This window comes from Harpegnathos saltator, unplaced genomic scaffold, assembly GCF_003227715.2.
Source record: "Harpegnathos saltator strain DR-91 unplaced genomic scaffold, Hsal_v8.6 scaffold25, whole genome shotgun sequence".
Lineage (NCBI taxonomy): Eukaryota > Metazoa > Arthropoda > Insecta > Hymenoptera > Formicidae > Harpegnathos > Harpegnathos saltator.
Window position 1 is genome coordinate 477,591 of NW_020230039.1, and position 20,076 is coordinate 497,666.

General features: G+C 45.0%; 1 protein-coding gene across 1 annotated transcript; it reads left to right on the plus strand.

Moving 5' to 3' along the window:
• Positions 1-2,922: 2,922 nt before the first annotated feature.
• Positions 2,923-3,684, plus strand: LOC112588596 (arabinogalactan protein 1-like). Its single transcript, XM_025298983.1, has one exon. The coding sequence runs from the start codon at positions 2,923-2,925 to the stop codon at positions 3,682-3,684; it is 762 nt and encodes a 253-aa protein (XP_025154768.1).
• The last annotated feature ends 16,392 nt before the right edge of the window (positions 3,685-20,076 follow it).

A 20,076-nucleotide genomic window follows, 5' to 3' on the forward strand; every position in this document is an offset into this window, starting at 1 on the left:
AGGACAGAGACGTGAGACACGGCCTACGAGTCCTGCCAAAGCTCGGCAGCCCAATGCTGATTGGAGTGGACTTGTGGGCCAAACTACAGATGACCCTGCCACCAGCACCGAATAACGCGACACAGACCGAACCATCGACCTGTACGATCGAGGACGGACTGACGCCACGAACCCCGGACGAGACCGCGCGACTGAAACAGTTCCTGGAATGGGAATTCCGCCTCTTCAACAAGGTGCAGGGACCGACGGACCGGGTACACCACGACATATGACTGACCGACCCACGCCCCATTAAGCAGCGGCCCCGGAACCCCGCTATGCACCGAGTAATAGATGAGGAGGTCGAGAAGATGCTGCAGGAACGCGTGATCGAGCCCTCTCACAGTGTGTGGAGCTCGCCGGTAGTTGTGGTACGGAAAAAGGACGAGTCGCGAAGATTCTGCGTAGACTTCCGTAAATTAAATAGCGTCTCGGAACCCGATGCCTACCCGTTACCGCAGGTCGCCGCTACCCTCGACAAACTCCGAGGGGCGAAATATCTGTCCACGCTAGACCTGAGGAGCGGGTATTGGCAGGTCCCCCTGTCGGCCGCGAGCCGCCCCTTGACTGCGTTTGCCGTGCCGGAGCGAGGATTAATGCAGTTTCGAGTAATGCCCTTCGGTCTGCACTCCGCACCGGCCATGTTCCAACGATTGCTGGATAGCGTACTCGGCCCGGAACTCGAGCCCCACGTACTCGTCTACCTAGACGATATCATTATCGTGAGCCGGACGTTCGAGGAACATATCGCACGGCTCAGGGAGGTCTTCCGGCGGCTCCGGGAAGCACGACTGCGTCTTAACACGGAGAAGTGTCGTTTCTGTGTGAGCCGTCTGAGATACCTGGGGCATATCGTGGACCGAGAGGGCATCCGTACCGACCCAGAAAAAGTGAGCGTAATATCGGACTGGCCGGCGCCCACGACCGTGCGAAAGGTTCGGCAGTTCCTCGGGCTCGCGTCGTGGTACAGGCGGTTCATCCCCGGTTTCTCCGCGCTAGCCGCCCCACTCACGAGACTCACCCGGAAGGACGTGAAGTGGAGGTGGGGCGCGGACGAGGACGCCGCGATGGCCGCACTAAAAGAGCGGCTGACCACGGCACCGGTGTTCGCGTGCCCCGATTTTCGGGAGCCCTTCCAGCTGCAGACGGATGCGAGCACGGAGGGGCTGGGAGCCGTCCTCACGCAGCGGCTGGAAGGGGCCGAACGCGTGATCGCATACGCGAGCCGAACCTTAAATCGCGCCGAGAAAAACTACAGCGCGACCGAGTTGGAGTGCCTCGCCGTGATCTGGGGGATAAGGCGAATGCGCGACTACCTGGAGGGCTATCGTTTCACGGTGGTCACGGATCACCAGGCCCTCCGGTGGCTGCGCAGCCTGGAGACATCCATCGGGCGACTGGCCCGCTGGGCCCTCGAACTGCAACAGTATGAGTTCGAGGTGCAATACCGGCGAGGCGCTCTCAACACGATCGCTGACGCGTTATCGCGACGACCCGAGGTAAGCGCCATCATCTCGGAAAACGGTTGCCCCTGGTACCGCCGTATAAAGGCACAGGTAGTCGCAGACCCCGCCGCCTGGCCAGACTACGCCATCCGGCAAGGCCAGCTCCTCCGCCACGTCCTGCACGAGCTGGATTTCCGCGAAACACCGGCGGAGGAGCAGTGGAAGGTGTGCGTGCCTCGAGAACAACGCGCCGAGATTCTTCGCCAGCTCCACGACGAACCCACCGTCGGCCACTTGGGGATAGCGAAGACGATCGCTCGCGCGGCCCGCCGGTATTATTGACCCGGAATGTTCCGGGACGTAGCCCGACATGTCCGGGCCTGTGAGACCTGCCTCGCCTATAAGACGACACAGGTCAAACCCGCGGGCCTTCTGCACGCCACCGCGGTTAAGGGTCCGTGGGAACAGGCCACCATAGACCTGATGGGCCCTCTGCCGCGATCAACCGGCGGCCACGCGTGGGTCATCGCTATGCAGGATCGCTTCTCCAAGTGGCTAGAGATGCGACCGCTCCGAAAGGCGACGACGGGGGCAGTGGAGCAGGCGATCACTGAGGGCATTATGCACCGACACGGCTGCCCCCAAATAATAGTGTCCGATAACGGGAAACAATTCCGTTCCGAGCAGTTCGCGAGATTCTGCGGGGCTTACGGCATCCGTCACCGCACCACCCCCATCTAAGCGCCGCACTGTAATCCGGTGGAGCGGACAAACCGCATAATCATCAACAATGATCGCTCAGTTCGTGGGAAAAAACCACCGCAAGTGGGACACCCACATTTCAGCGCTACAATTTGCGTACAATTCGGCCGTCCAGGACTCAACAGGATACAGTCCGGCTTTTTACTCAGCGGGCGGGAGTTGAGTTTCTGGCCGGAGACCAGTACCGCCGCTCCACCGGAAAGTCGCCGCCGGCAGCTCGAGGACGCTTACGAGGTCGTCCGTGTAAATTTGGCGCGAGCTTTTCAACGCCAGGAGCGCTACTATAATTTGCGACGGCGCTCCTGGCGGCCTACGATGGGGAAGACAGTATGGCGACGCGAGCATCCCCTGTCGGATAAAGCGCGAGACTTCAACGCCAAGCTCGCGCCGAAATACTCCGGGCCGTACGAAGTCCGGAAGATAATCTCGCCAGTAATCGTCGATCTCCGCGCTAAAAACGGCAAGTGGCTGCGAAACATACACATACAAGATTTGAAGTCATGCAGCAACAATAACGACAAGCCACAGGACGTGGAGGTCGACGACCCGGAAGGGGAAACCCGAAACAACGGCCCGGGGTATAAAGTGACGGCCTCGAGCAGCGAAGCACAGATCTTCTCGAGCTGTCGCCACGCGATAAGCTTTTGGCAAGCTTAAGAAAAGCATAAGCTTTCCGATGAGCGAGTCTCGCATTGAGATCGAGGATCTCACCGTCCTCTGGACGGATCTCGCCCTCTCCGACGACGAGGAGAGGGCCCCGGCCGCCCCGCCGCCGTCAACGTCGCCACCACCAGCGACGCCACCGCCGACGTCACCACCGACGTCACCGCCGACGTCACTGTCAATGTCACCGTCGCTACCACCAGCGAGCACACCGCCGCCGTCGCCAAGGCCACCGAATCCCCAAGTTCCAGCAAGGGGGACTAGGATACAGCGGTCTGACACGACGCAGCGCCGTAAAGCGGTGCTGCTTACGGCTCCCGCTGCCCCTACCACCCGGGCGCCGAGGACGTCAGACAAAGGCACTGGCAGAAACTACAAGGGCTACCACCCGCCCCACACGGCCGCCGACGACTCCGCCGCCGCAACGACCGCCGCCGCAGCAACGGCCACCGCCGCACCGGCCGCCACCACCGCCGCAACGGATGCCACCGCAACCGCAACGAGCAGCAGGGACGCCTCTCCCCCCGACGACGCGACCACCCTCGGGTCCGACCCCCGTCCGACCACCGAGATTACTCCGACCGGTCGGCCCGAGGCCACCGCCGCCGGACCTCGTCGAGGTGGAGCCCGGCGTCCACAAACTCATCCCCCACTCGGCCGTCCACATCAGCCGCCGCTATCGCCTCCTAACACCAGAGGGACGCTGGATGCTGCGATTCCACACGGACGACCAGTTCCGGTTCAGCCGCCGCCTACCGGACGACCCCTCTGCTAGGAGGGTGATGTAACGAGGCGCAGATGTACCTCGTTACTACCGGCCCGACCGACCATCTGTCGGCCCGAAGAACGGCGCATTGCGCCACCCTAAAGAACCGAGACGATCGCGCCGCCGCTATCACGCGCCGCCGCTATCGCGCGCCGCAGCGATCACGCGCTGCCGCTAGCGCGCGCGGCCGCGATCACGCGCCGTCACCGTGCCTCGCGCCGATAGGCGCGTCGCTCGATCGCCGCCGTATCAATCGTAGCGCGATCAACTATAAAACGGCGGCGATCGAGCTTCACCAGACCGATCCGTACCGCCGATTCGATCTAGACGCTTCATGCCGAAAGAGAGAATATCCGGACCGTTTCGCTCTGCTTTCCGTATTCCGACTACCCGACCGGCGACTAAGCAAACGGGATTGTGCGTCGGCAGTTTCGATCGAGCGTACTCGATACTTGGCCGTCTCCCGTCTTCCTGGGCTCGTGCGTGCGCGTGCTCAGTCGAGTGTACTCGACAGTCTCTCGCCTTTACCCGCCGCCTTGAGTCAGGGGTTCGTCCGTCGGCGAACTCTGCTGAGCGTACTCAGCCTTTAGGCGATCTGTCTAGCGACCAAGAACCCGGGACGGTGTGTCCGCCGTCTCCGCTGAGTGTCCGCAGCACTTGGTCGCTTTCCTCCGCGAACGTAGGGAAAAGGGAAGGTGCGTACGCCTTCTCTGTCGAGAGTCCTCGACCCCGACGGACGAAATCATTTCACGTCTCCCGCGACTGGCGTGCGTGCGTTCGACCGAGAATCGAAATCTTCGGTCCGGCGACCATTTATACGCGAGCGATTTCGAGACGAGTATTGGGCGATAATTGTCCGAGACGCCCAGCATCGCGAAGCGAAACCGGTCACCGTGCCGTTACCGTCGTTACCGTCTACACGCGTCGCACAATAGGCCCCGCCTTCCGCACGGCCTATCCATCCGTACGAGCGCTTGTACCGCTCACCGCACCGCACCGTACCGTACCGACGCGCCTTATAGACGCAACCCGCAAGCTAAGTTATTTCGATTTCCATTGTCAAGTGTCTCGCTGCTTTACTCCTCCTCGAATCCAGACTCCGATGAGCATTATCCGCGCGAAACGCGTAGCAGCGACCGAACCGCGGAGTTCGGCCATTACAGACGTTTTCAACCTTGACTTGCCAAACACACTGTCAAACGGTCAATGAGGAACATTTTGAACATTTCTTATAATCTCAGGCCGAATTACGAGATGCTTTGCCTTCGGTGGCCGTGACTAACTGAACCTTGCCTTCAGTGGTCGGGTTTGAGACACCTTGCCTTATGTGGCCGGGTTTGAGACACCTTGCCTTCAGTGATCGGGTTTGAGACATCTTGCCTTCAGTGGTCGGGTTCCGAGACGCTTTACTTTCAGTAGACTTCACGATCCCTGAAGTAACGTAAAACGCACAATTTTGAGAACAAGGTCAAGGTTGAAAACGTCATATCCGAACGTAAAATTTTTCAATCTTGACACTTTTAGGTCAAAAGTATGGATTTTCAGCCCTAAAAAAGTCCGGTTTGACCTTAATAATAATCTTAACTCATGGTCTTGGGAATAAGAGCAAGATCACGGCTGAATGTCCCTCGTTGACCTCTACATTCTTATTCTTATGCGTAACATTGCTCCCTAGCAGGTGCATTTTCGAAGATATTCGCGTTTTCAGCCTAAAACAAGTGTTACGTCCTGCTGACTCAGCGGACTCTAGACTTCTTTTATAAATAAGGGAAATCGAATTTATGATTACTTATCATATGGCCGAATGCGCTCAGGCATGATACCACACGACGATATCTCTGGAATTTTCGATACCCCGAAAATACTAACAATCTTGAATCAACTCCTATCCTGTTTCCCACGCGCTTAACCATTGATAACAGTACCACGACATCGTTCTTAGAAATATCGATATTTACTTCTTAAGATAGCTGCCACGTTTTTTTTATTTACAAAAGACTTTCGAAATTCTCTTATTGCCACATGCATCTTATCTCCTATAAAATAATCTTCTGGAACATTTCCTCCAAAACCTCACTCTCTCAATCGAGCTGACTTTTTGAGAAAAGTCAAAAGCCTCACTCACTTCTCGCCGATCCAGCACCCAGGACAGACGCTTCTCTCCAGCACCCCTTCAGGGTTTCTTAACAATCAAGCCAACTTGTAGCTTAGACCGACCAGTATTCTTCACTTATTAATTATTCGGTGCAACGATCTTGTGCCTTCTTGGGCCATTGAGAGCGATCCTGCCGAAACCAGCTGCCTGTCCTTGGCGCAGAACTTGAGGCATCTATCCTCACAGAGACGCAACAACCACACCTTTCATTATCTACTAAGATCAGAGAAGTCCAGCAGTAAGTTACTTATATTTTCTTTTACCTGAGTGACCTCTTTCGTTTCATTTTTTTATCTTTTCTTCTCTCTCTTTTCTTTTCCTTTCGTTTCACTTCCGTTTTCTATCCTCCTTGGCATTACTCCTTAATTGTTAAATCAGACGTCAGTGGCCCAATCCTTTCGATCACAGTCGGACAGACGAACACGGAATATTGTTCTGAGTAATCGAGAATCATTGTTCTGAGCGCGATTGTTAACCACATATGTATACGGACACATTATAAAATCTTACAAATTTTATTTCATTGTGAACTTCCGTCTAATCACTAATAAAACAAGTTGTTTATAATTGTAAACCAATCACGTTTTCCAAATAATTATTCTCAACCAAAAATTCTCCCTTCCCTCAACTGTCGCTCACGGTCCTATCCCAGGTAAAAGGATTCAGTTCCTTGACCTAAATAAAGGACCACCGACGTACGTCTGTGCCAGATAAAGGGGTCATTCTGATCCTTGATCTGTTCCGCAGATTTGCGAGTACGTCGGAGCTTACGAAAGCAAGCGTCAAGTTGCGTTCCTGCTCCAGGACGTAACACAAGCTTAGATCTTTATGTGACCTTCAGAGGTCAAATTTGGCAGTGTTTAAGGTCATATCCGAACGTAAAATTTTCCGCTCTTTTCATGTCTGGGGTCAAAAGTATGGGGTTCCGTTAAAAAAAAGACCTGACCTTGAAATGACCTTCAAGGTCATTGTCAAGGTCAAACTAAGGTCATCGTCATATAGCCAGGAAAAAATCATAAAAACCCAGTACTTCGCACTTTTTCTATTATTTTTCGAGTTATTCTGCTTTTCCGGGACTTTTATAATACCCTGTATATACGTATACACAGTACTGGACACACACACGCACACACATATACAAAGTATTCTATAACTCAGAACAAGGAATTCGTGGAGATATACAGGGTGGACCATTTTAACCTTTAATGGAGAATAACTCGACCGGTGAGCGAAATAATGAAAAAAGTTTCATACAAAAGTTGTTGGACAAGGAGGGGGACGTATGACCATATCCTTGGATTTGACCTTGACTTTGACCTTAGGGGTTATTTGAAGGTCAAATAACATTTTTTAAATGGAATTGCCTATTTTCGACCCCGGATTTGGAAAGAGCGGGAAATTTTAGAATAGGATATGGTATGATCGATAAGATCAAATGTCATGTTTTGAGGTCATTTCAAAGTCAAAAGGAACTTGTACGTGTATTCATGCGAAAATCGTATCTGTATACGGGGATTTCTAAATTATCTTCTACACTTAGCATTACCCAGAGACAACGACGTGGACGTGGTAGAATTCTGCCTCTTTCGGGGTGCTTGTTTAGAGTGAGTCCCCTTGCCTCTCACTATGCATACTTTGCTATTGTTAATCTAGCTATTCAAAAGGTTTTGAATAGCGAAAGTTGCACCGTTAGCATTTATACAATAATTGAGCCTTCTTTGGAAATGGGCCACTGTGCTGAGCAAGATATTTCGTGGAATCGCTTCGTCTTATGCGATTTTCCATATCTTCTCTTGTTGTTGGTTCTTCTTTGAAAACAACTTCTTTCAAATAGCCCCAGAGATAAAAATCGAGTGACGTCAAATCAGGAGAACGAGGAGGCCATGCAATCGGACCCTCTCGACCAATCCATCGGTTCGGGTACTTTTCATCTAAAAACCTCCTGACTATACGTGCAAAGTGCGGTGGTGCACCATCCTGTTGGAAGAACATCCTTCGCCTGGTTTCCAAGTCTACGTTCTCCAACAAATGAGGCAATTGGTCTGTGAGCAAATCGAGGTACGTATTTGCATTCACAGTACGTTCGAAAAAGAATGGACTGACCAAGTATCCATTAACAATCAACACCGCTGGAGCCTCAATGTCTGGTGCGGGATTGTTAATGGATACTTGGTCGGTCCATTCTTTTTCGAACGTACTGTGAATGCAAATACGTACCTCGATTTGCTCACAGACCAATTGCCTCATTTGTTGGAGAACGTAGACTTGGAAACCAGGAGAAGGATGTTCTTCCAACAGGATGGTGCACCACCGCACTTTGCACGTATAGTCAGGAGGTTTTTAGATGAAAGGTACCCGAACCGATGGATTGGTCGAGAGGGTCCGATTGCATGGCCTCCTCGTTCTCCTGATTTGACGTCACTCGATTTTTATCTCTGGGGCTATTTGAAAGAAGTTGTTTTCAAAGAAGAACCAACAACAAGAGAAGATATGGAAAATCGCATAAGACGAAGCGATTCCACGAAATATCTTGCTCAGCACAGTGGCCCATTTCCAAAGAAGGCTCAATTATTGTATAAATGCTAACGGTGCAACTTTCGCTATTCAAAACCTTTTGAATAGCTAGATTAACAATAGCAAAGTATGCATAGTGAGAGGCAAGGGGACTCACTCTAAACAAGCACCCCGAAAGAGGCAGAATTCTACCACGTCCACGTCGTTGTCTCTGGGTAATGCTAAGTGTAGAAGATAATTTAGAAATCCCCGTATACAGATACGATTTTCGCATGAATACACGTACAAGTTCCTTTTGACTTTGAAATGACCTCAAAACATGACATTTGATCTTATCGATCATACCATATCCTATTCTAAAATTTCCCGCTCTTTCCAAATCCGGGGTCGTAAATAGGAAATTCCATTTAAAAAATGTTATTTGACCTTCAAATAACCCCTAAGGTCAAAGTCAAGGTCAAATTCAAGGATATGGTCATACGTCCCCCTCCTTGTCCAACAACTTTTGTATGAAACTTTTTTCATTATTTCGCTCACCGGTCGAGTTATTCTCCATTAAAGGTTAAAATGATCCACCCTGTATATGGGTTGTTGAATAAGTTTCGAGTTTAAACATGAAAATGACGTTACTGATCAGAAACTGTCGTAAGTAGGGTGGCCATATGTACTTTTTTAAGAGTATACACAGTCTGTCCCAGATCCAATGAGACTGGTCTAAAAGAATACAAAGCGTTTATTATTTTGATTTTTTATTCTTATTTATTCAAAATAGTCTCCTTCTGACAAGGAGATGCCACGAACTGCTAACTCTACTTTTGAATGAGCTATAGTGCATTCGAAAGGGGAGGTCGAGAGTATAAACCGTGTCAGAGCTTTTGGGTGTATGGGCTTCAGTTTCGGAGAAAATTTATTGTAAAATGATGTATTTTTCAGCTGTACGGTAAGTACAATGGATAGCCATAATTTTGCATGAAGCGCGCTGGCTGTGCAGGTTAGGCATGCGGCTACTATTTTGCGTCCGTGCGAGCAGAGTTCAATTCCCCGTAGTGACAATTTTTTTTTGTTTTTTTTAGAATAAATGATTGTTTATGAATTAATTGTAAATTTATTTATTTATTATTCGTTATAGTAAGAGAACGTATACATAATGAAAAATATCAATAAATTTTGTGTTTTTATTGTACTGTGTCTTTATTCATTATAAAATTCCGACATCACTGTACAATGTTGCGGGTGATAATTTATATAAAAACATTCGAAGCATAAATGGATCGCACACCATGAACATTTTATAAACGAAAACTGCGTATTGCAGATACATTTTTTCTTATGTACATCCGGTGGAAAACACAATTGATTAACATTATAAAATATGTCACGTTTATCTGCTAATTTTGACGCGTACCAAGCGAATTCAATCATATCGCGGAGCACATAATAAATAATGAGTTAATGATTGAATTCGAATTGCATCATATAACGGACTTTTTAAGAAGTTTCTAGTATTTGTCTATGGCACATGCGCACAGGCAACAACCGTTAGGACCGTGACCCTAAAGTCCGTTGGATTTCCCTCATTGTTCTCACGTGTGTCGATCAGTAAGCAAGTCTGCGAGCATCCTTTGTGTTAAATTAATTTTATATAATAAAAATGGTAGGGTCAAGTGTGGATTTGTGTTTGAAAGAACATATCCAATCATTGGCAAAGTGTGATATTACAAAAGAAGATTTAACTGACAGCATTGCATATTTTAAAGGTAATAAATAATTAAATAATTTAATAATCAAATAACAATAATTAAATAATTTGTGTGTATATTTTTATAAACACTCACATTTGTGAACATATGCAGAAATATACAAAGATATTTCCTTTCTTGCAGATATGCTAATAAAATTTGATTTGATTTATGCTGAAGTACCCAAAAAATTTACACATTCGGCTAAAGAGGTTGCTGGAAAATTATTCGAAAGCTTCGTTTCAATGTTAGGAAAATATATAATGGTAGAAGATGTGGAATATTTTTCACCAAACGAAAAAGAAGTAGAGAATATTCAAGAAGAGGAACTGCAAGAATCGACATCATCAACATCGGAGGAAGAATATGTGCCACATGAGAAAGTTTCATATCAGGATAGAGTGCCTTTTGATACAAAATTAAAGATTGTTATGACCGCAAACGAGGACCGCAAACGACCGCATCCAACGTGGAGTTTTCATGGTCTACAAAAGCGATTTAAACAACATTTACGCCACAAAACTGATATTGCACGATTTAGAAAAGATGTAATAAATGGTGGCACTTATGCAGAAAAGCTGGATGTAAAAAAATGTGTCTATGATCGATTTTCTGAAGCACCATAAACAATTAATAACAAGGCGACAATTACAGCAGTGGGCTATGGCTACTGCAATGCAATTTCGAGATGCAGACAACGAAACAGAAGGAAACGTTTTTCAATTTACAGCATCAGCATCTTGGGTAACGAATTTTATTAAAAATTATGGCATTTCTAATCGTCGCGTCGTTCGCTATGTATCCAAAAGAGAAATGAAATCGCCAGAAGAAGTTTCCAAATCTGCAATACATTTCAATACAATTTCAAAACTTGATACAATCAATTTCTACGGATTACGATTCTGATTATATTATCAATACAGATCAAACAGGTTGTGAGTATCGAGCTAATGTTTCAAGAACGTACACACATAAGGGTGAAAAAACAGTAGAACTTTTTATAGGCGACTTAAATAAGATAACTCATTCGTATACTGTTCAATATTCCATGACAAAATCCGGAATATTATTAAATAAAGTTTTTGTATGTTTACAAGAACCTGGAGACACATTTGAAGTCCGTGTCAAAGCAGAAGTTGACGAACTTATAAAATTATGTAAAAATGTTATTGTCGTTTGTTCAAAGTCGGGTAAACTGACCTCTCAATTGTATAAAGAATATTTAAAAACAGTTGTAAAACCGTATGTTGGAAACAATTCCTTCTCGATGATTGTCGACTCTTGGGGAGGTCAAAAAAATATTCATATGTACAATGAAACTTTTGTAAATGATGAAAACAAACCAACATGCAATTTGCAAATAATACCGCCAAAATGTACTCCAATCTGCCAACCTTGCGACGTTTATTTTTATAGGCAACTGAAAATTATTATAAAACGTATTCAAAATTGTCCGGATATTATGGTTAGCGAAGAAAAGAAAGAATTAAATTGGCGATGTGATGCAATTCGAATTCAATCATTAACTCATTATTCATTATGTGCTCCGCGATATGATTGAATTCGCTTGGTACGCGTCAAAATTAGCAGATAAACGTGACATATTTTATAATGTTAATCAATTGTGTTTTCCACCGGATGTACATAAGAAAAAATGTATCTGCAATACGCAGTTTTCGTTTATAAAATGTTCATGGTGTGCGATCCATTTATGCTTCGAATGTTTTTATATAAATTATCACCCGCAACATTGTACAGTGATGTCGGAATTTTATAATGAATAAAGACACAGTACAATAAAAACACAAAATTTATTGATATTTTTCATTATGTATACGTTCTCTTACTATAACGAATAATAAATAAATAAATTTACAATTAATTCATAAACAATCATTTATTCTAAAAAAAACAAAAAAAATTGTCACTACGGGGAATTGAACTCTGCTCGCACGGACGCAAAATAGTAGCCGCACGCCTAACCTGCACAGCCAGCGCGCTTTATGCAAAATTATGGCTATCCATTGTACTTACCGTACAGCTGAAAAATACATCATTTTACAATAAATTTTCTCCGAAACTAAAGCCCATACACCCAAAAGCTCTGACACGGTTTATACTCTCGACCTCCCCTTTCGAATGCACTATAGCTCATTCAAAAGTAGAGTTAGCAGTTCGTGGCATCTCCTTGTGAGTCAATACAGCGCTGGAAACGTTCAACAAATTTTTCGAAACATTTTTTATATTCATCGGCTGGAATGGCGGTCGAAGTCTCTTGGATGATGGGGATTCCCGAAAGAATCCGGCAAGCATGTCAACCATTGTAACTTGTGATGAAACGTAGTTATTTCAATACGAGCCAAAAACAAAACGTCAGAGTGCGGCATGGAAGTCATCAGAAGAGCCAAAAGAGAAAAAATTACGCTTTCAGAAGAGCAAAATCAAAACAATGCTGACCGTTTTCTTCGATTCAAAGGGAATTGTTCACAGTGAATTCGTTCTAGAAGGTCAGACGGTGAACGCAGAATATTATTTGGGAGTTTCTCTATTTATATATTATTGGGAGTTCTTCTATCTGGGAATTCTGTTTCGTACAACGATTGTGAGCCAGAATTCGACGAGTTCGACCGGAATATCGAGAGCCAGGCAGTTGGTTTTTGTTGCACGATAATGCACCATCGCACAAAGTCATCATGGTACGTGAATTCTTGACCAAAAAAGGCATCATTGTTATCGATCATCCACCGTATTCACCTGATTTGGCTCCGTACGACTTCTGGCTATTTCCCAAACTGAAATTGGCGATGAAAGAAAATCGTTTTGATACCATCCCGGTCATCCAAAAGACTTCGACCGCCATACTAAAGGCCATTCCAACCGATGAGTATAAAAAATGTTTCGAAAAAAACATTGTTGAACGTTTCCAGCGATGTATTGACTCAGAAGGAGACTATTTTGAATAAACAAGAATAAAAAATCAAAATAATAAACGCTTTGTATTTTTTTTTAGACCAGTCTCATTGGATCTGGGACAGACTGTGTATATACTCTTTTTAAGGTGGTAAAAAGAGTACTCTCTAATTTTTACGTATCGTACTCTTGTATGTACTCTTTTTTCGTAATGTTAATTATACTCTGTCGATAATTATACTTTGTCGATAATGACCAGAGAGCAGACTTCGGTGATGTTTTCATCACTCACAGCATTTGAGCGTCGCGAGCGCCAATACCGATTATGCGTAGAGGTTGTGAGCAACGGTGCCTCGCTAGTTACTACGTAGGCAGTCTGAAAAGTTCTTGACCTGACACATACATGGCATTAGAAACTGTCAAACTATAATTGTATTGGAAAGTGGCATCTCTGAAATAAACCCATGTAAAATTTTATTCGATCTGTCAAGTCATTCGAGTAGTAGCACCAGTAGAGAAAGCTTTATGCAAGGCACCTTTATGGGTGCCGCATTTGCTAACAATTGACCAAAAGCGCATTTGAATGCGTATTTCTCAAGCGTGTTTAACATATTTTAATCGTTTTAAGCAAAATAAAATGGATTTCAAGCATCGTTATATAACTGTTGATGAAACTTGAATTTACCACTATACACCAGAGCGAAAAGAACCTTCCGGAATCACACTTTAATGTTGGTATTGAATTATTGGAAAGACGAATTAGTGGAAAGAAAATTATTGGAATATATATATTGAAGTTTCAGGAGATTATATTGAAAAATAAAACATATTTCACAGCAAAAAAATTTTCTTTCATTGTTAGGCCGAGAACTTTTCAGACTGTCCTCGTATAAATCGTGCAGCACAATCGACACTGGCGCGTAGTGCTCTGGCGTTGTGAGTGCGGAAAACGGCGCTGATGTCCGATCTTTGGTAACGACACAGTGAAAACCGAAATTGTCCGGTACGGAGTGCAAAATATAATTATAAAATATCTTAACAATATAATAAAATATATGTGTTCGATTAATATTTCTCGGTTTATTTAGTATCCATTATGTTTTATTTTAAATATTATACCTTGTAACGAGGCGCAAATGCACCTCGTTACTACCGGCCCGACCGACCACTTGTCGGGCCGAAAAACGGCGCTTTGCGCCACCCTAATCGATCGAAATGATCGCGCGTCTTTATCTCGCGCCGCCACTATCGCGCGCCGCTGCGATCACGCGCTGCCGCTAGCACGCGCGGCCGCGATCACGCGCCGTCGCCGTGCCTCGCGCTGATAGGCGCGCCGCTCGATCGCCGCCGTATCAATCGTAGCGAATACGACTATAAAACGGCGGCGATCGAGCTCCTGAGCACCAGACCGATCCGTACCGCTGTTCGATCCAGACGCTCTATGCTGAAGGAAAGAACCTCCGGACCGTTTCGCTCTACCTTCCGCTTCCCGACTACCCGACCGGCGACTAAGCAAACGGGATTGTGCGTCCGCAGTCTCGATCGAGCGTGCTCGATACTTGACCGTCTCCCGTCTTCCTGGGCTCGTGCATGCGCATGCTCGGTCGAGCGTGCTTGGCAGTCTCTAGCCTTTACCCGCCGCCCTGAGTCAGGGGTTCGTCCGTCGGCGAACTCCGCTGAGCGTACTCAGCCTCTGGGCGATCCGTCTAGCAACCAAGGACTCGGGACGGTGCGTCCGCCGTCTCCGCTGAGTGTCTGCAACATTTGGTCGCTTTCCTCCGCGAACGTAGAGAACAGGGAAGGTGTGTACGCCTTCTCCGTCGGGAGTCCTCGGCCCCGACGGACGAAATCATTGCGCGTATTCCGCGGCTCGCATGCGTGCGTTCGACCGAGAGTCAAAATCTCCGGTCCGGCGACCATCTTTACGCGATTACGAGCTGAGTATTAGGCGATAATTGTCCGAGACGCCCAGCGTTGCGAAGCGAGACCGATCACCGCGCCGTTACCGTCGTTACCGTCTACGTCGTTACCGTATACGTGTTGCGGAATAGGCCCCGCCTCCCGCGCGGCCTATCCGTCCGTACACGCGCGTGTACCGCACATCGCACTGCACCGTACCGTACCGACGCGCCTAATGGACGCGACCCGCGACAACGCCTTCGGGGCCGAGCTCTTGTACATAAGTCAGCATAGAATAAATCTAAGTTATTTGCACTTCTTTTCTAAAGTGTCTCGTTGCTTTCCTCCTCACCGAACTCGGACTCTGACGAACCTTATCTGCGCGAAACGCGCAGCAACGACCGAAACGCGAAGTTCGGCCGTTACAACCTAATAATCCATTAATCACTGTCCCAGATAAAACATAAAATCATTTTGACGTCAAAATGACATAATTTTTATATTATTTGACGTCAACTTGACTTTTATATGATTTTATGTTCTACTTACTGTACTCTTTTGGAACCGTAATTAGTACTCTTTTATATACTTTTTTTTACCCGTCTTTTACTCTCTTTTTATGACTGAGATATGGTCACCCTAGTCGCGGCGGTCCCTGTCCAAAGACGTCAGCGACAGAGTTTGCCCGATATATAAGACGGCCGAAGTCGAAGAGGAGACAGACTGTCCCAGTGAAGCGAGGCGAAAAGATCTAAATAGCGAGTATAACGAGTTGTATTACTCTTCAATAAGTTCTTTCAATAAGTAACCATACTATTCAAGAGCATTAATTCCCATATTAATGGCAAATTTTTTTAAACAAATGAGGAGTTTTTGTTTTGATTTAGATTTCTTTGAAATTGTTTTAAACTATTTTATTATTTGGAGATTAGTTGTTATAATATTTTGTTAAAAATCTAAAAAGCAACCATAGACACACATCCATACATACCAGGTGTGTCGGTAATTCTTTTCCGGTTTTTTCGTTACAGAAAACACGTTATTTACAATGGATAGTTAAAATATATTTATTCAAAGTATTGGCCATTTGATTCTATACATTTTGCCCATCTCTCAGGCAATTTATGGATGCCATTCCAAAAGAACTGTTTCTCCTTTGAGCTAAACCATTCATCGAAGCATTTTTTAATTTCTTCGAAATCGGCGAAGTACTGCTCTGCAAGCGCGTGCCCCATCGATGCGAAAAGGTGATAGTCGGATGGAGCCAGGTCTGGAGAGTACGGCGGGTGCGATAAAACTTCCCATCCAAGTGGTTTCAACACTTCTTTGACTGGTTTTGCTGTATGAGATGGCGCGTTGTCATGCTGCAAAATCACCTTATCATGTCTTTGAGCGTATTGTGGACGTTTTTCGATCAATGCACAGTTCAAATTGATCATTTGTTGTTGGTAGCGATCAGTATTAACTGTTTCTCCAGGTTTCAACAGTTCATAATATACGACACCAACCTGGTCCCACCAGACACAGAGCATGGTCTTGCGACCAAAGCGATTTGGCCTTGCAGTTGATGGGCCGCCTTCGCCAGGTGATAACCATGATTTTTTTCGCTTGGGATTTTCGAAATAAATCCATTTTTCATCACCCGTTACTATTCGATGCAGAAATGACTTCCTTTCATACCTTTGAAGCAGCATTTTACTGACGATTTTTCGATTTTCCAATTGCCTGTCATTCAATTCATGTGGCACCCATCTTCCCATCTTTTGGATCTTTCCCATCGCTTGTAATCGTTCACAAATTGCTATTCAGCTCACATACAACTTTTCTGCCAATTGTTTTTGAGTTTGTGTTGGGTCTTCATCCAATAACTCCTGCAATTCCGCATCTTCAAACGTTTTCGGCCTACCAGGACGTTTTTTGTCTTAAACGTTGAAATCACCACATTTGTATTGTCGAAACCACGTTTCACATGTTCTTATGGTTGGAGCATGCTCACCGTAAGTCTCTACCAGCAAACGATGACTTCCAGCGCCTTTTTCTTTTAATTAAACAAGAAAAGTAATGCATGCCGCAAATGCACGTTTTCAGACACAAAACTCGACATTTTCAAAAAATTATTAATCTATAACGCTGTTATTTTGGCGGAATGTAACTTGTGTAGTTTTGAGGTTAATGTCAGTAGAATAGAATGACATATGTATCAAATCATAACATTGCATACATATGGCTAGTGACATCTGTTACAAAAACCGGAAAGTAATTACCGACATACCTGGTATAGGTTTACTAATACATGTTATATCAATCGTCGCTTATCTAATATTGTTACGTTATTCAATGTTTATTTTCTCAATGTTAAAGTTATTATGGTCTGCGAACGAAATATCTTATATAAGCAGAAGTCGTAAGAATATCGTCGAAGCTGTTGAGATAACCATGTGCTGCTCGGTCATCAAGATCAAATAACGCCTCGTGCGGTTAGGTCATGAAATGTGTTGATCGCGTCGCTTGAGGCTGAAGTTTTTAAAAAAGGATACGTGAACATTTGGAATGTATGTGGCAATCTTCCGTCCTTGAGATTGCGAGATATGTGGAAATTGGGGATAACTTTTTTTTATATAAAAATATACGCATTGGCGTTTCTTGAATAAATATTGAAATGATATTGAAATTGCGGTGGAAGACATGTCTACATTTATACATCTCTTACGGAAAAAAACATTCAAATATTGAGTACTATATTGAGTCAAATATTGAGTGATATATACTTCAATATTTGAGTTTTTTTTCGTAAGAAGTGTTTCAACGTGGATCAATCCGAATTTTGATTTTCGACGTCGAAATAATGTCTTTTCAACGAATCATTTCTGACGGAGATAGTCGCCTAACAAGGAAGGAGAAGGAAGTGCAACTTAAAGACTGGTCGCTCCATCTCACTACACAGGACTGTGAATTCACAAGAATTTCAGTAACAAAGGAGAAAACACAGCCACGCGACATATCTTACATGATTTGTGACAGAGTCGAGAGAGGAATGTAGTCATTAGATTTGCTACCAATCGTTCTGTTACTGCGAGAAACACCAGAAGAAATACCATAAGATCCCGTAGACTAGCAGATATGAACATAATTTTTACACGGTATCCGCATATAACTCGAATCAAAGAATTTGGTGGAACAAATCAGTTAGTGAGAACGGCCTTTAATGAGCACACATAACCGTGCATTATTTACTCGCTACTATTACTATATGCTATATTCTGCGAAGAACTGTCTTTCAATTTTCCCGCATAACAACTGGGAAGAGTGTAGTATCTGTAGACAGTAAAACAAATGGTATGATATTAAGGCTTATTAACATTATTTTATTAACATTATTAACATGTGACTTACTTTAGGAATATTTTATTCCGGAAAAATTTGATTTGTTAAAAAGAAAACTATATTACAAGCTGTGCAGAGAGTTCTGTTATAATAATTTATTATAAGAATAATACTATAATAATATATTAATGTGGCGTAAAACAATTTTAAAAAATGTCAATATCCAGTAAGCCAATTGGACGCAGATTGCACGCAAATTGGTATAACAAGTTTGATCAGAAATCCATACCAAAACCGTAGTCATCTCTGTTCGCATAGTAGATAGACAAGGTGAGTTCTAACCCAAATTGCAAATTAATTACACAAAATACGTTTTTTATTAATTAAATATTTTAATTAATATCCTTCCCCTCTTTATTGATATTCCCTTTTTATTGATACACCCCCTCTTTATTGATACCTCTTCTTTATTGATACCCCCCCTTTATTGTTACCTCTTTCTTTATTGATATCCCCTCTTTATTGATACCCTCCTTCCTCCCCAGATTTTTTTATCCTATGAACAAGATGGTGGCCGTGACGTCACGAGAGAAAAAGCGTGCGGGGTATTTTGCTAGACTCGAACCTGGGCCCTGCGGTTGCTATCAAACGCTCGAACCTTCTAGACCACTGTCGCCTGTTACTAGTAGACGTCTAGTGAAAGTTCTTACAGTGTGTATGATGACGTCACGAAAGGAAAAACGTGCCGGGATGTAGGTAGACTCGTACCTGGGCCCCGCGGTTACTATTGAACCTTTGAACCTCCTAGACCACCGTCGCTTATTGCTAGTAGACGTCACGTTACGGGTAAGATGGCGGCTGTGACGTCACGCATATGTCCAAAGAAAAACGTGCCGGATATTGCTAGACTCGAACCTGGTCCTCCCCCCCCCCCCCCGCGATTGCTATCGAACACTCGAACCTCCTAGACCATCATTGCCTATTACTAGTAGACATCTAGTGAAGGTTTTTACAATGTGTATGATGACGTCACGCATACGTCAAAAGAAAAAAATAAGTCTAAACTAGGCCAGACTCGAACCCCGGACCCTTTGTTTACTGTGCCATATCGAACGTTTCTCTCTCTCTGGAAGTCTATCGAACGTCTCTCGAATGTCTATCGAACGTCTATCGAACATTTAATAATCATCATACCACACATAAAGAACTGTATTTTTATCAAACACTATTATCATATATTAGGTTGTTCGGAAAGTTCGTTTCAAATTTCGCGCGCTCCACATTTCTATGTAATCAGTAAGAACGAGGGAGCTCTAAACGATTTTATGTTTGTCAACAAACATTCCCGGATCTATGAGCCCGCTAAGGAAACTTCGCAGATCTTCCTAAGTGCAACTATTTCGTCAGAAATCAGTTTGAAAAATGGAGAACTAAAAAGTCCATTTTCGTCATGTGATGCTATATTGCTTTAAACGTGGCTTCACGGCTTCGCAGACCCTGAATGAGATGTTCTCAGTATATGGAGATGCCTGCGTCACTCACCAGACAGTTCGAAAATGGTATCGAAGATTCGAAGCTGGCGATTTCAACATGGGAGATCAAGCTCGCTCAGACCGGCCTCAGGAGGTTGATGAAACGCTTCTTATGGATCTCGTGCACGAAAATCCTCGAGTGACAGTTAGAGAACTCGCCGACACTCTGCACAAGTCTGTTTCCACCGTGCATGACCATCTAGCTAGAAGAAGCTAGGATTCTCAAGTCGACTGGATGTGTGGGTGCTACACGAAATGAATGAACGGCAGTTGCTGGAACGTGTGAACTGCGATATGCTGCTTCAACGGCACCAAAAAGAACTTCTTA